The sequence below is a fragment of the Argentina anserina genome, chromosome 3, assembly GCF_933775445.1.
Source record: "Argentina anserina chromosome 3, drPotAnse1.1, whole genome shotgun sequence".
NCBI lineage: Eukaryota > Viridiplantae > Streptophyta > Magnoliopsida > Rosales > Rosaceae > Argentina > Argentina anserina.
In genome coordinates this window covers 27,404,275-27,421,856 of record NC_065874.1, presented here as the reverse complement: position 1 = coordinate 27,421,856, position 17,582 = coordinate 27,404,275, and the positions used below count along the sequence as shown (strand labels likewise).

General features: G+C 39.3%; 1 protein-coding gene across 2 annotated transcripts; it reads left to right on the top strand.

Annotated features, from left to right (window-relative positions):
• Positions 1-12,619: 12,619 nt before the first annotated feature.
• On the top strand, positions 12,620-16,168 carry LOC126786494 (ethylene-responsive transcription factor RAP2-7). 2 transcript variants are annotated; one of them, XM_050512333.1, is made up of 10 exons: positions 12,620-13,450; positions 13,555-13,580; positions 13,700-13,730; positions 13,827-13,914; positions 14,006-14,151; positions 14,331-14,375; positions 14,482-14,585; positions 14,712-14,842; positions 15,181-15,294; positions 15,625-16,168. In XM_050512333.1, exons 1-10 carry the CDS (start codon positions 12,960-12,962, stop codon positions 15,865-15,867), a joined length of 1,419 nt encoding a protein of 472 aa, XP_050368290.1. In that variant the 5' UTR covers positions 12,620-12,959; the 3' UTR covers positions 15,868-16,168. The 2 variants fall into 2 exon arrangements, with proteins under 2 accessions (XP_050368290.1, XP_050368291.1); XM_050512334.1 differs by lacking the exon at positions 14,331-14,375.
• Positions 16,169-17,582: the final 1,414 nt, after the last annotated feature.

Sequence of the window (17,582 nt, the reverse complement as noted above, 5' to 3'; positions counted from 1 at the left end):
GATTAGATTTATATAAATAGTATTCTGTCATTTCTTAACGCATAAACTACTTAAAAAATTAAAAATTAATAGGCCATTTATGTACTTAAATATCTTTGTTCCGGGAGAATTACTATTCTACCCTTCTATGTGTCTTAGCCTAATAGGTTTCCTGTTAGGAGATAGATTAGCATCTCCGTAATAAATTAGGACTTCGAATCCTACGGGATTGTGGTTTTGTAATGCCTATATATAGGCCCCCATATCATTCAATAATACACAATTATTTCATCCTGAAACACGTTATCAGCACGTTGCTCTAAAACCCTGAACTTTTAGAGCCCTAGAAATTTTTTCTCTTCTCCACCGCCGGCCACCGTCGTCTCTGGCCTCCGACATCTTCCCGTCGACGTTCCTCGTCGGCGCAGCCCCTGCTCGCCGTCGCTGCAGCCCCCCCCCCCCCCCCCCCCCGCTGCTACCCCTACAGCCCCGTGCGCAGCCCCTGCATGCTGCCCCTGCAGCCCCACGCGCAGCCCCTGCATGCTAGCCCCGCAGCACCGCACGCAGCCATGCACGCACGCACGCAGCCCCGCACGCAGCCCCTGCACGCAGCCCCCGCACGCAGATTCTGCCCTGCAGCCCCTGCGACCCCCCCTGCTGCCCCTGCATGCAGCCCCTGCACGTAGCCTCTGCAGCCCCGCAGCCCCGCAGGGTCTCTTCCGCATTCGCTCCGCAAAAACATCTTTTTGCCCCGCAAGACCCCGCATCAGAGGATTCAAAATTGCTCCTCCCGCATATCTACGCAAGAAACGCGTACTGCACAAGCAAACTCTTCGCCTAAGAGAAGCTACTCCCGTCTTCTCTACCCTTTTGGGCCTATGCCCTGCCGAGCACAATAGCCATTTGGGCTTCATACTATATTTTCTTTTCCTTTTCCTTTTTCCTATTTCATTATTTAAATGTTCATTGGCACGTTTTTTTTATTTCTAACGATATTTCACGTGCTCGTATAGGAAAAATCATTGCTCGTCGTACTATGGTGATGACATTCATGCCGCGATGGACGATACTTTTTCCATCTACATACGATTTCGATCGTATCCTCCCAAGATTTTTATGTCATCGGACGAAGATCGAAAAAGGAATTCAACAAGCAACTTCATGCATGACGATCGATTTGCAGAGCAATTTACTTATATGCGGTCTATTTGGCAGACCAACAAGTATGTTTTTCTTAAAGTTGCTGCTTTTGAAGATATATATATATAAATTATCGGGCGCTATTAGCCTTTTTCATGTCTTCTTTTCCGGCCTTTCTTATAACGCCGATGAGACCAAAGAGGGATATGATTCCCCTCTTGGTCAACGTTTTTCGTGTGACGGTCCTGGGGGAGTCACGTTATTATTTAAAAAGGAAGATATCGATTTCGTGTGGTCGCCTGAGTGCACCGCTGTTTTGGGTGCGATCATGAGAATCGCCGATATGCATCGATTATTTTGTGACCATATACATCACAACCCTTCTAATTCCGGTTACATACTTGAATATTTCGATTATTCGAAACCAATACAACCCTTGTTTATTATGGATGCGTCGTCATCGCGACTGTTATTTGAATGTTTGAGTTTTCTTAAACTCATGTCTATAAACGATAATCCCAAGGTCTACATACTCATTTATTTGAGTTGATTCATTACTCTGATGCAGCACTATTTGTTGCCAAAAGATCCCAAAAATAAAGAATTCTATGGGACACACTTAAAGTGATTTAATGAACGTCTATGACGTTGTATTATCAGAGTTGACCTTGATGCATACTCCACATCCAAGAAACGCATGCCATTTTTGGCACCTGTATCTATTTCTCGAGGGAATTTTGGAGATGGAAACGTAACATTCTTCCATTCTCAAGTAAGCACATTTTTGAGCCTCGGGCTAAGGCTCCGCCCAATCCGATATGTAAGATTTTGTTGCTACGGACTTTTGATTAGTCACTCTATTTTGACTATGTCTTCTGCTTACTATTTTTCAAGTACGACGTTGGCATTGCCATGATTATTGCTCGACTTTATCCTAAGTCGTCTATTGGAATTAGAAGCTTGTTTGTGTTGTATTAAATATTGGCATATTCTATAAAATTTCTCGTCTTTCTTGGACTCGTGAGAATTTTATTTGTCTTGGCTTAGCATGCATGGTCAACGTTTACAACTCACGTGGTTTTTAAATTGGCCGCTTTTGGGTTACATGGGACCCCAATAGCACTACATTGTGATTTTGGACTTTGAAATTTGGAAAACGGACCTCGGAACGTCAAAATTGACGTCGTTTTTTCCGGTTACTGTTCCGGCGTTTCCGGAACGTTTTCCGGCGTTTTACCGGCGTATTCGCCGCCTTCCGGCCATTTACCGGCGTTTCCGGCACCGCCATCCGGTTCCGGACGGCGTTCCCTGTCGGACCTGAAGTTACGACCTCCATACCGGCCAGGTCCGGCCACCGCCGGCCGGATTTCCGGCAATCGGTGCCGCCGGCTTCCGACGTTTTTTTTCGTCGTTTCTCGTCATTTTTCCGGCATATCTCAGCAGTTCTTGCTGCCATGTTTTCCTAGTCCAAAATTCACCCGGTTTTGAGTTAATTTGACATGGTTTTCCGGTCAATTTTCCGGTTTTCTCCAAGTCGTTTCATAGCTCAAATGATTTTATTATTATTGGTGACCACCCGCACCAATTGGATGGTTTTTACCACCCAAATTGTTTGGTATTCAACTGCTCCAATACCATGTTTTTCCAACTCTTGAGTTGAAGAATGTAGTTCTATTGCCATGTGATACATTCGATGGGATTGCCATTTGTTTCAATCCCCTCTCTTACAATATCCTACGACGTATTGTGTAGAGAAGTTCACCGCGTCGTTGACTCTCTTAATCTTCATTTTGAGAATGTCCCGCCGTGAAATCGAGTGTCTTGCTAATTGCGTAACCACCCACACTGTCCTACGGCGCAGGTAGTTGTTTTACGGATCTCGTGCGGAGATTGTGTTCTATATCTTCGTGCCTTGCTAAGTTTTAAAGGCCATACATGTCAATGATGGATTTTCATCTTGATATTTGTGTTAAGAATGGAGAGGAATAAATCTGTCAGATGTCATTGAGAGTATCTTTTTCAAGCTTCGACAGTAGCTTTGTTAGCATGCAGACATCGTTTTGCTTGCCTGCAACAGTAGCTTTATGTAACTCAAGATTCTTTGAATCATGGGTTCGGTTTTACTGTCTTCTCGGTTTTGACATGATCATTTTTGGTCATTTTGAACAAGATATGATGATTCGAGTTCTTTGAAATTCACATTATCATCTATTTTTCATGTTCACGAAGCGATTGGAGGACCACCTCACCCATGCTCCACACGGTGAGGCCGAGCCTTCCTATTTCGGCGGCTCCATGACATTAAGGCCATCGGTGGCGGCATCCCCTCCTTCACAGGAGCTTGTGATGCCTCATGTGTCTTCTAATGCCTCCATGACAATCTCTGATGTCAATTGCTCATTTTGCAAAGCTTGTTCTTTTGCTAGATATCAAGGAAGTCCTTATTTGCTAAGGCTCCAACCGAGAACATTCCATTCTTACAAAGTATTTAAGGTGACATTAGTGGACCATATCCAACCGAATACGGACATTTTTGGGTTTTTTTATGGTATAGGTTAAGAGCATCGACGCGTTGGTCACACGTCGCTTTGCTTTCCACAAGAAACGCTGCATTCGCTAAAGTTTTTAGCTATGATCATCATCCTAAGGGCTCACCACCCTTCCTATCCTCTCAAATCTATTTGAATGGATACCGTTGGAAAGTTCACCCCCACGACTTTGATGATTTCGTTTTGCATGTCTACTGGGATCGTCGTTGAACATATTATTCCTCATGTTCATTCACTGCACGATCTCGCACAGCTCAGACTTGGTTATGGGTACTAACCTGCCGATTTTTGCATGAGGATATGTAATGATGTTGCATGCAGCGACACTTATTCGTTTCAGACCCACAACTTGCCAAGAGTTTAGTGCGTACCAGATGGTCACTGGATACGGTCCCAACGTTCTTTTCACTAACGCCTATTTGGTTAAAGTTGTTTATGGTGCCTCTATTGTAGTTATCTCAATGGGTCTACTTCAAACGATTAAGTATTCTGGTTGGTTATGATTTATTAATCACCAACACTTGTCCGCTATTTTCCAATCTACAACCGTTGATCTCTATCCTGCGATATTAGCAGACGGTCACTTTGATGAGACATACTTCCCGTCGTTAGGGGGAGATATGGAATGCTCCCATTCTGGTTTTAACGCCAGGAATTGACGTAGTGTGGCACTATGTCTCATTAACATCCCGCACTACTCAAAGTGAGTAAATGTGCAACGCATTATCGACCTCCAGAAAGTCAAAAATTCGATGCTCAATGACTTTACCGATATTGCGAAAGTGACGAGATCGCACATAAATGCTGTGATGTGCCGGTAAGGTTGGGACTCTCAGAATATGAGAGAATTTCATATGACCTGGTCCTAGCACCGTTGGCACCATCCCTGACAGTGGGAAGGAAGCCGGCGATGGCACCATCGTACGCTGTGGTGTTGTCGGCGCCCGTGGTATTGTACCACAAAACAAGGGCGGCAAACGCAAAGATGGACTAGTAAGGGTCATAGCTTCGGTCTTGGCTCCTGCCTAGATGAGGGGGAGACCATTATTCTCTGGTATCAAAACCAGAAAGAAGCGAAGTGCGTAGGCACAAGTATTTCGCCCATCATCAAGAGATATTCTCTAAACATGTGTATCAACTAAGTTTCTGTGGGACGCTACAGCTCCTTTTGTTGATGTTAGAGAAGAATAGAAATCCCACAAATTGATCGTATACAGCGCGCGCGCGTGTTTAATGGATTGATCTCCCATGATTGATGATGTATTCGCTTATGCTCTTATTCCGTTGTAAAGCATCAACGATGAGCAACTTGACCGAAGTGGAAAGAATCAATACAGGTTGAACTAGACTTGTTATGTTGGTCGTTGTTCGTAAGTGTAATGAGAAAGATGAAGTCATGCGATATATGCAAGACTTATGGCGCAAAGATTGTCTCATTATCCTAGTATTGACTACGATGAGTTATATTCTCTCGTTATGGACATAATTGCTTTCCGCTACTTGATCAGTCGTAGTGTCCATGAAAACTGATTTGCAGCATATGATAGTGGTCATAGAACATCTGTAAAGGGATCTTGACGCATATATGAGAGTGCCTGAGGGACTTTAAATGCCTCTAGACCACAGAGAGCTTATGTAATCAGATTGCGACGTTCGAGAGAACGTAGTACAATCGGTTGCAAGAACTCATACCCATATGTGTTCATATGAAGCTAATTCTTGATTCTCTATTCCGTCTAATTATAGATGATGAAGAGATTCAATGAGCTATACATTCATACATGTTAGTGTTGTTGGGACACTATTGCTTTCATTATGACGTGATTAACTATGCGCCTATGCATTGTCATTGGACTTGCATTGCTTCTTTGACATGGGTTTAGTTCTACACTTAGTGAACCAACACAAATCCTATCCACACCAACGCCGCCAGCAGCTCCAGCAACATCAACGTACGCCTTGGTGTAGCAGTCGACACTGGTAGCGTAGAGGATGCGTACGGTTCCGTCTTGGACCAAAATCAGTCCTTCATTGGTCTATTCCCCCATTCTATTCGCGAAAAACACATTAAATGTGACAAATCAGAATCTGTCCAGTTTCGTAGGTCAACTTCAACGAGACCTACAGGACAGCTCGCTCAATGAAATATGGTGAAATTGGTACCGTTGGAAAGGTCTATGTGTCAAATTTCCAGGGACACCAACCATTCGTTCATAGCTATTATATTGAGTGAGTTATGGCCGTTTTAGCAAAGTAGGACAGTCCTGTCCGGAAATTTGCAAGTCAGTCAACTTCGACAGAGCATTGTGAACTGCTCCGATCGGATGAGGTTGTGAACCTTATGTCACTGGAAAGACACGGGTGTCTACTTTTCAAAACATTTTACGGTTCGCTGATACCTATTTTGGCGAAGAAGTTATGACCGTTTAAGTGAGTGAAGGTCATTCTACCCGAGAATCTGATTTTCATTGCAAACTCTTGTTTTGAGTTGTTATGCAATCTTGTTTCCTAAGATCTAAGTTTGGCTAAGTATAGCATTGATGATCTAAGGATGTGTGGCTAGATTAATGGTTAATCATTAGCCCAAGACTACGTTTGAGAAGCATGTAATGAACGTTGTGTACGTTGTTCTTTGTACTCCATGATTATGGCACTAATCAGGGGGAGTTGTTTCGTAGACTTCAGGGGGAGTCTAGCTCACATGATGCTATCAAATGTAGACGGTGCGTTGTGCTCTTTTTCCCTTCGATCAAGCTTTTGTTTTTACCCAAGAGGTTTTTATTTTGCTTGACAAGGTTTTTACCGAGGCAACGATGTGTGCACCATGCAACCTAGGCATGCGACACAAGGGGGAGTGTTCCGGTAGAATTACTATTCTACCCTTGTATGTGTCTTAGCCTAATAGGTTTCCTGTTAGGAGATAGATTAGCATCTCCGTAATAAATTAGGACTCCGAATCCTACGAGATTGTAGTTTTGTAATGCCTATATATAGGCCCCCATATCATTCAATAATACACAATTATTTCATCCTGAAACAATCTTTGATATTTTCCAAATTTTTTATTTATTAGGTATGGTCTTCCCCATCACCTCCAACGCTCAAAACTAAACAATTTTTTCGACTAAAACAATAATGGAGGTTGAAAACAGTGAGAAAATAATACTAGAAAATTGAGTAAAATTTTGATTTTAGGAATGTGGGGGCTACTTTGTATGAATGGAGAAGGAAAGTCTACTCATAAAGTTAAATGAGCCGAGATTGAACTCAATATTAAACTCGACCTTAAAAATGAGCCGAGCTTGAACAACAAGTATTCTGCTCGTTAGACTCGTTTAGTTTGCGAGCTAGTTCGTCTCGTTTATTAATTAAGTTTGACTTATTAAATTTTATAGTATTTTTCTCATATAATTTTTATATTAGAAATAATATTAAAGTTAGAATAATTAGTGAAAGATTTTAAGTTCAATAACGAGTTTGATTTGTTATTTTTAGTTTATTACAAATAAAAAGGATTTTGTGTGATACTATGACATCAGATTTTAAATTTTCTTCTAAATTTCTTCATTTAAAAAATTTAATCTCATATGATCAAGCCGGCTCGATTCGAGTTCGAGTTTGTCTAATAAAATGAGCTGACCCGAGCCCAGCTCGAACTTGAACATAAAAGACAAAAATCATATTTTAGCCCGACTTGAGTTCGATCGAATGAAAACGAGTCAAACATGGGCAACCAAATATTCAGCTCAGCTTGACTCAGCTCGGCTCATTTACACCCCTACGTCCACGTCTCCCAAACCGGAAAAACAAATACCTCGTATCCTCCTTTGCCATTTCCATTTGCAAACGCTTCGGCCACCAAAAAGGAAATCACAAAATCCCCTAATTTGTACGCTGCTCAATATATCAGATTCTCTCCAATATATTGACTGAAGGCTTGTATTGCCGGGAAAAAAATCGAAGTCCCTCTTCAAGGAAAAACTACGTAATTTTTATAATTGAGGACCAAGAAAAAAAACTATATAATTTTCTCAATGTTAGAACGCGAAATGTTAGAAGTCTGATGCTACTTGTGATAAGTTTACAAGCTGCATGTATGGTAGCTAGTTTACATCAAACATGGAAAATGTGTGTATATGAATGTCGGCCCTTTCGTTAAGTGGCTAATTTCATGAAGGAATAGCTACCACAGAAACAACAGCGGGCTCCCACATACACATTTTTGAGGAGGGGTGGCCATCTCTAGTCACAATCTCATATCTCCAATAATTTCGATTACACTTTCTAATTAACATGCGTACTTACGAATTTAGTCTTCTTCTTTTTTTCTTTCATCAAATACTAGTGTTAAGAATTTAGTGGAAACAAGCAATTGACGCTTGTTATTAGCATAGGTTAGTTTTAGGTAAATAACTATAGATTACGTAAGTAATAACACGGCCTGCGGCACTGAGGATTGCAACTTGAGGTAATTTTTCTTCCAATCACTATCCAGGTAATTTTTGTGATGTCTGATCCATAGTACAGCTTCATTCTGTACTACAAATGTTTCCCCCTCTATCAAACAAAATGAATAAAGTACTCGAGAATATATAAAGATCAGATCATTCGCGAAAAATATCCCATGTTTCAGACCAACACCAGCCGTCAGATATGCACCAAACTTAGTGGACGGTAATGGAGGCAGCCACATAGAGCAACACGCGGCAGATGGTGAGTGGTGAAACGACTGCTCTAGGGAACCGGCTATGTCCGGTGGGAGTCACAAGTGGTGGTTGAAGTTCGTTAGCATAAGTGGAAAATAAGTTATCCGAAGTTTTTTTACAATTTAAGGTAAAGAGAATTCCCTCAATGGGAAGGTACTAGTTTGAGATGACTCTTTTTCTTCTTTCTCTTCAAGTAATATTAATTGCTATTACATTCATCATTTTCCACTGTCGCGTTTTTGTTTGGTTTCATTGCTTTTCTTGTTAATTATAACCCAATCTAATGTAGACAAACTTTACCTTTTTTTGTTTTAATTCTTTAATGAAACATTCATTTTACGGTGGAATTCTTCACTGTTTTAATAATTAATTGAAAAAAAAAGATGAAAGTTTTCCGGTTATTATCTAACTGAATAATGACACGATAGGTGAATTTTACCATTCTTAGTGAGATGATTCTAGAAAAGGGCCGGTCTGTGACATCTTACTAGTCATGAGATGGTACGGTCATCTCCTACGTTTTCGATTAAATACAATCATATAGACATTCAATAAAACCTGAATAGAATGAACAAAGTCACAAGTAGGCAAAACTAACGCCCAAAACTTGAACTTGGTTGAAGGGAAAGAAACCAAGTCAAGTCCTACATCTCTAAACACTAACTAGCAGACGGCATGCATCTCAACCCGGACCAGAGTGTCAACCATCAGTAAATATGAGGTACATTTTTAGTGACGGTCGTATCGAAACAAATTAACTTAAAATCTTGGTCATCTTCAAGACTTCAACACGCAGTTACGAGAGATGCTTTTGTCATAATTAGTGATGTTCATCTATGCGGTGGCCATGTCAATCAAAATTCACACTTATAATCAAAATAACTTCTTACAATATATGCAACCTAACATAATTCATCGGCCCCATGATTATTAAAGCTCTATGGAGTGGCATGGAAAACATGTTACTGGAAAATAAAGAATGCCCGACGAGATTTGTTGGTTGAAGTTAATTAGTCAGCTACCTGAAAATGTTCACATCTACTTAGAATCTTGATTTTGTTAACGTATAAATCAGTGGATCATATATAGTCTGATATTATAAATTGAATCAAATCAATGAGCACAGACAAGTTTGAAATTTCCTAGATATCTTGTTTCCTAGGTTAACAGCTATGGCAGCCATTTCTATTAAGTTCTACAATTTGAAGATCAATATAGTCAATTTTTGCGACGACTTATACCATATCCTAAGCAAAAGTGGTTATTCCCTGTCCTAGGAAACTTTGCAATTTTTTATGATCTCTTCGATTTATATATTGAACACTAGCATCCATTCTTTGCGATGTCGGTAACGCATGAATCACATCGAGGTAGGATCTTCAACTTCACATTTCACAAGATGAATAATTCATATATATACACATACACACACGCTAAGTACTAAAATTGTTGAATTTAATTTTCGTTTTACTATAGATAAATACATTTGATAATTCATCTTTTTTTCTAGAAGACACGACAACCAATTTATTAAAACATATCAAGTACAAGATAATAGTTACTTATAAGAAATTGAATTAAAAATAAACTCCTATCTAATAACCAAATAAACTATCTCCCAAACATTTCTATAAAAAAAAATTATCTCCAAAACCCATGAGTATATAACACAAACAATGAAAAATTGATCAGGGCCATACTAAGAAGCTTCAAGCCACATTGACTCATTGTTATAAACTTATAATTGCATACAAAAGCTTAAAAATAAAGAAGAGCAAATCTAAACTCAACCGACCAAACTGAGTCCCACCTAAACACATCAACAGAGCCAAAGAGGAAAAAACCTATGCAGGACGCTAAACAAAACAAAAGAAAAACAACCAGGCTCCAGCTATAAGCAACAAAACAGCAATAGAGCCCAATAACCTGCTAATAACCAATTAACCCAGAATTTGCTAATTTACCCTTGCATCAAATATATGCAACGCTACAAAAGTGAGCTCTTTGATTTGAAACAGAGGCTGCATCATAAGGGATTAAGGGGGAATTAGATATAGGCTATTCTTATAAATATATATATATATATATAATTCACTATAATACAGGTTAAGATCGATCACTGGATGATTTGAAAAACGTTGGGTGAGCTGGCATGCAAATGCTGCAGCTTCTTCCTGTACTTAATTAAGCGAGTTATTTAATGTCAAGTTTACCATCTTCCTAATAATTGGACACTTGCTCATCTGGGATGTCAAGTCAATGGCTCACTCATGTCTTAATGTCCCCAAATGACCTAGAAGAGGTTTATTTTTACATTTTGTAGTCTTTTAAACTTTAAATAAAATTACAAGAAAATCCTACAGGTGTCGTATACCTTTACTTAATAACCCTTAAACAGCTAAACGAAGTAAGTACCATGCATGGCATCTGTTTTAGAGACTTATTTTTTGGTTAAGAGAAATGTCCAACTTAGATGAAATTGGACTCAAATTTCAGCTCATGATCGAGCTGCTTAAGAAAACATGAACGAAACAGAATTAGAGATTAGGAACCATGGCCGAGTTGGTGAAATGGTCATTTTCCCCATCATAATGGTTTAGGTACAAACTTGATCCCTCCTAAAAAAAAGGGAAATATAAAACTTAAAAACTGCCTAAAGTACTATTAGGATCCCCGGCCTACCAGTTGATGCCTTGATGGACCATTTCACAAAAGCTCTAATAGCTTGGTTATCTGTAACCTCCAACTCTGCTAGTTAAATAAATTAATAATACCCAACTTCTACCGACTTGTCAAAATACCAAACGACCGTATATACATAACACGTGATTTTTAAGGGTAAATTCCTCATATGGTACCTGATGTTTGGCTGTTTGGACAATTTGGTACCTGATGTATGAAAACGGACAATTTGATACCTAATGTTCTCAAATTTAGGTCATTTTGATACTTATGTTAATTTTGGCCATATTTTCAGGGTTATTTCTGTCATCTTATCTTTACTTTACTTCATTTTTTCATACTACCTCGAAATTGCCTATAAATTATCACTAAAAATTTGATAACTCATCCACTTAGTTTATTGTGATATTTACGTATATAAGTTTTCATAATGTAACTATCAACTAAATTAATTTTAATTATAAGTAATTAAAAAAATATTTTAATAAAAAATTACAATTGCATAAAGACAATTTATTTCCTTTACATAAAATAATTAGGATACAATAAGTATATTAAGAAAAAAAATTATTTTTGATATATGCGAAGTAGATGCTAAGTGGAGTAGATATATCAATTTAATTATCTCCAAAGAGAGGCAATTATAGGAAGAAATCCAAAATGGCTTACAAATGAGAACTTCATGTACCAAATTGTCTGTTTTCATCCACATGTACCAAATTGTCCAAGTAGCCATACTTTAGGTACCATAAGAGGAATTAACCCGATTTTTAAATGGTAGAGTCGTAGAGAATGATAATCTTACGAGGGATGGTTTTGCAGGTTGGAAATGATGTGGAGAAAAATCTCATTTCTAGAGAAAATATACAAGAAATATAAAGAAGACAAGACAGACTATAAATTAGTTTGAAATGATGCGTGAATTATTTTGAGATAAAACCTCAATATATATAATCTTTTGCCTTAGAGCAAAAGGAAAAAAAAATAGTATTATGCGATACCATTACTCCATCTGTACGTGTTAGGCTGCACATGAACTCAGTCACAGACTCGCACAATTGGTATCAAAACCGAGTTTCGCTAGTATGGCTCGTTGTACGTCAAGTTAAATTAATAAACCTAGTTTCAACAATGACTAAACGATCCAAAAAAAACAAAATTCAATGGAATGAAACACCATCAGGAGTGTCCTTAGTGATTCCCAGCTTTTCCACTCCAACTTTTTTTGTGTAAAATGTTGATATGAATTAGGAAAAAGGAAATAACACAATAAGAAAGAATTTAGTTTCTGAGATTCATTACTTATCAAAGGTAAGTGTGAAAAATGGTAAAACATTAAATGAGAGTTTTAACTGTTAAAACTTCAACTTTTGGCAATGGGTGGGTCAGAGAAGTACTGTTCCCATCTATGAGACCGGCAAAGAAAGAAAGTAAAAAACTCATTCTTTGGACAAACAACCGGAAACCGGGTCGGCCGGTGGAAAAAGAAAGAGAAAATGTAGCCAAGAAAATAATATTCCATGCGCTTAAAAAAATGTTCCCTCACACGTCCTGTCATCACTTCTCTCCTTCTTCTTCTTCTTCTTCTTCTCTCTGTCTCTCCCTGTGACTCCACGACTCGAATCGCACAAAGCTATTAATACTCGCCGGCCATTTTACTCCGTCTAACCCAATCGCATCACTAAATGTGAGCCAACTCCTCGCCTTAATTCAGCTCCCTCTTTCCTCTTTTGTTATTTCTCCGGCGATCGCCAAAACGCCACCGTTTTCGTGTTTCGTGCTGTTGTTTGTTTTTTCTTCGTGGATTGTGATTTGAGCTCGTCGGTTGTTTTTACCGTTAGTAGTGTGTGATCGTGGCCGAATACCGGCGAGATAGGTGCAAATTGAGCTTATCATCTGAGTCATGCTGGATCTTAATCTCACCGCGGCGGGGTCGTCGGAGCAAGACTTCGTCGTCGGAGCGTTGTTCACGGAAGCCTCCGGCAGCGCCACGCAGATGGACGAGTCCGGGACCTCGAACTCGTCCGTCGTCAATGCCGACGCCTCCAGCACCAACGACGACTCGTGCGGAGCCATGACGACGCTGAACTTCGATATTCTCAAGGTGGGCGGCGGAGGAGAGGAGGAGGACGACGGCGTTTTTGTGACCAAGGAGCTTTTTCCGGTGAACAGTTGGCCGGTGGCGGGGCAGGGGCAGCAGTGCTCGCCGGCGAGGCAGAGCTTGATCGAGCTTGGTTTCGAACACGGTGGGCTGAAACAGCCACAACCACAACCGCCGCCGCCGCTGCAACAGCCGCAGGTGAAGAAGAGCAGGAGAGGGCCGAGGTCTAGGAGTTCACAGTATAGAGGGGTCACTTTTTATAGAAGAACAGGGAGATGGGAATCGCATATTTGGTTAGTCAGATTTTCTTTACTCCAATTGGTTCAAATTCAAGGTTTGATTTTTCATCTTCAATGCAAATCGTTAATCCCAAATAATTTAATTTATATGGGTACAGGGATTGTGGCAAGCAAGTGTATTTGGGTATGGACATTTTTGACCTTGTCTATATGATTGACTTGTATTAGTGAGTCTGATGACTATGCCTAAATGCTTTTTCTGTTTTGGGAAATTTTGATTGAAATATATGATTTTTGGTACAGGTGGATTTGACACTGCTCATGCTGCTGCTAGGTAATTGTTTTCATACTCTGTTGATTATTATGGGCACCATTTGTTTTGTTGGAGAGGAGTAATCTACTCATTTTGATTTGGATTTGCTGGATTTAGAGCCTACGATCGAGCTGCTATTAAGTTCAGGGGAGTTGATGCTGATATCAATTACAATCTGAGTGATTATGAGGAGGATATGAAACAGGTAGGATGATTCACATGTCTCTTGATGAAACCAATATCTGGTTAATTTCAATAGAAATGAGGCTTTTATGTATATGTTAAAAAATACGCAGATGAAAGATTTGAGTAAGGAAGAATTTGTGCACATACTTCGTCGGCAGAGCACTGGTTTCTCTCGGGGGAGCTCAAGGTATAGAGGGGTTACACTGCACAAATGTGGTCGTTGGGAAGCTCGAATGGGACAATTCCTTGGCAAAAAGTGAGGACTCTCTTATAAGATTGTACTTGTTTTTAATAATAATTGTTTTGATATAAGGTGTTGGTGTGAACTGTGAATTTATTACTGTAAGTTCTCAATATTGGTCTGAGTGCCTATTTCAAAGAAAAAGAATTGTGGGCATGGTGGTTTATCGTGGAGGTAACAATGCTTGCATGCAGGTATATATATCTTGGACTATTCGACAGTGAAGTAGAAGCTGCAAGGTCCTAATGATCATGAATTACACTCTATCTGAATTTATTACCTTAAATTCTCAACCTCATTGGGTTCCATCCAACACTTCTCTCCCTTTTAATTTTCTGGAATTAGGGCTTATGACAAGGCAGCTATCAAATGTAATGGAAGGGAAGCTGTCACCAACTTTGAGGCAAGTACTTATCAAGGGGAGATGCTATCAGACGCTGGAAAAGAAGGTATAATAGATATGTTTTGGTACAAGTATATTGCACATATGCTGCTGTTTTTTAAACATGTTGTCATAGTTATGTTGAGTTATTTGTCCTTAATCCTGATAGATGTGCTTGGTTTTTTTAATGCAGATGGAAACCACAATCTTGATCTCAATTTGGGAATATCTCCCCCTTCATTTGGTAATGGCCAAAAGCAAGTCGAGGGGCAGCTTCAGTTCCATTCTGGCGCTTATGTGGGGCAAAATGGAAAGAATATGAGGGTAACTTAATTTTATTATATACGTACTGTATATCACTTCTGTTATGTTCGTATAGAGAACTATCTTTTCATTGTTTTTTTTCTTTTTTTGAAGATATTCTGGTTTGAAATGGGTTAGAACACTAATATAATCCGCATTCATTACTTTGACAACTCTTATAGAGTTAAAAGGAAATCTATTTTAAAAAAAAACTGAAAGTGGTCCTATCATAGTAGGTGACATCGTTTTTATGGTTTCTGGTTGGTTTAGATCCTTTCTCTTTCTCCCTTCTTGATCACAGTTGATTAACGTAGGACCATGTTTTTCTGCTACAAATGAACAGTATTCTGACTTTGCAGATGGAGCACAATGCAAACGCAACAATGAATGCTCCACCTTACAATGGTGTAATGATACCATCAGAGCACCCTCCTTTATGGAATGGTGTATGTCCTAGTTTATTTCCAAATCAGGTCCGTTTTCCCATTATTGAAATCAGTAGGTTAACATAATGGTGAATGAGCGGTTCATAGGATTCTAGAACTGAATAGGTTTGGTGCGTGCATAATTGGTTGAAATTTTGTCTTCCGTGTTATACATACTCACTATGAGTAGTGGGACTAAGAAAATAACAAGATAGACCAGTCCTTCTCGTGTTGGGATGACTTTATCGAGGCCTGAAGAGCAAGTTCTATTTCCTACTACTAAGGAATCGGTAAAAAATGGCAAAAGAACAAGTATAATCTTCTGAATGCTATTTTTATCTGTCTCTGGATACTGATCCACTCCTGATCCATTTACAGGAAAGAGCAACAGGGAAGTCAATTGCATTAAGATATCAAGGGCCTCCCAATTGGGCTTGGCAAATGCATGGCCAGGTCAGTGCCTCCCCAATGCCACTGTTCTCTACTGCAGCATCATCAGGATTCTCATATACAGCTACCACTCCGCCCGCTGCTGTTCTCCCCTTAGTCCCCTCAAGCCCAGCCGCCCGCAATCTCTGGTTTACATCTTCAGCTACTGCCAGTCACCATACCTCCCAATAAAACCACTACCACATTGAAGCCATCGTAGCCGATTGTCTCCATCTATTTGAAGTGCATCCACAACAAACCGACTGGCAGTCCTTTCGATTCTTTGTATGATTCAAATAGAGATTGATACATAAACAAACACCACACCACGCCACACCACACCACAACTCGACTCTGACTCCATGTTTATCACAACCTCACTCTGAACTCTTTGTATTTTTCAATGAACTTTGTTATAGCTGACCTGAGCTCAAATGTAAAGTTATTATGGTGGCGCTCATATTCTAGCCAGCCTTATAGGACTGGCACATTTGGAATGTTTGTTTGATTGTGTGGCCGTATAATATCGTCCAGCATATGGGACAGAAGTGTTTGTAACTTTGTACTTGTCCCAAATTTTAGACCCCATAATTGGATAGCCATTCTACATGATTCTAGTTGCTAAGATACTCTGCTCCAAAACAAAAGGGTGCACAAGTACTCTGCTGGGTCTGCTGGATAATGCAGTGGGACAATTTTCAGTGATGGGTGCTGTAGATATTGCCGCTTTAATAGTGGAGGAACAAAGGTCTGGTTTACCAGTTGCTCCACACTGAAAAGCCAATTTCTAATTTCTAAGGAAGATCAAAACCAAATCTCTGCAGGAAAGATCGACATAAAAACTCATTGGTTGCTTTGACTCCTTTCTATCCTGGAGGATCTTTTTTCTAAAGGCCACCCACAAGCGGGCTCAACTGCTCAAGTTCCCAATTGTATAAAGTCTATTCTATTGTTCCAAAGGGCATAACTTCCTTTCCATACCATTTACATATACTATGTCAAAAATATAAGAATTGTACTAGGTGAATCATAAAGTTTGGGTGCTATTTGCAATTGTTAAAAAATAAAAAGTTAACAACACAGTAAATAGTCATCACCAAGTCAATAATCCCTCACCAATACTAGCTTCTGTCACCAAAATAATGATTTTTTTTTGTTATTTATACAATTTCAATAACCCATTGATTCATTCTCAAAAAAAAAAACCCATTGATTATCTAAACATCTGGTCTGGTTATTTTCATAAGAAAAAGATAATATCTTGAGAGTATTATTAAAGTAATCTCATATTTGAAAGGTTCATAGTATAAACCCTTTTTAGAGCAGACGTGAGTTAAGGCATATGATGATGTAGTCATGATACAGTATTTGCAATTATCAAAGTCCTTGCCAATTCGTTTAAACCACTTGGTGTTTAGGTAGCTGCTACAAAAGAAATGGAAGAAATTCTTGGGGAATCTAGTGTAAAATCATCCAATCCATTCACAATTAGGAATTCAGTGAAAAGTCTGCATGTATCATCTTGTCAAGAATAATTGTGAACATGGAAGAATTGTATCCTATTCTTGTCAAACTCCTACATCCCTTAAGTTCATTTCACATCGTTGAAACTACAGTTAATCAAACGTTTGTACATTTTTGACACGAAAAATAAATGGGGGCATTACTACCATTAGATGATCAACATCCCAAACAATTTTGTAACAACAATTTGTACGAAAGTTATAAAACGTAATTCAAAGTGTTATGTAAACAGACAACATTGAATAGACTCTTCCGTGGTATAATTGGAAAGGGAAGGGCCAGATAGGCGCTCATTCTCAACCAGGTTGATGCTCCAATTGCATATTTTGGTGCTACATCATTGTATTGTCAAATCTCTCTGTCGAAGTTGAAACCTGCCCTTC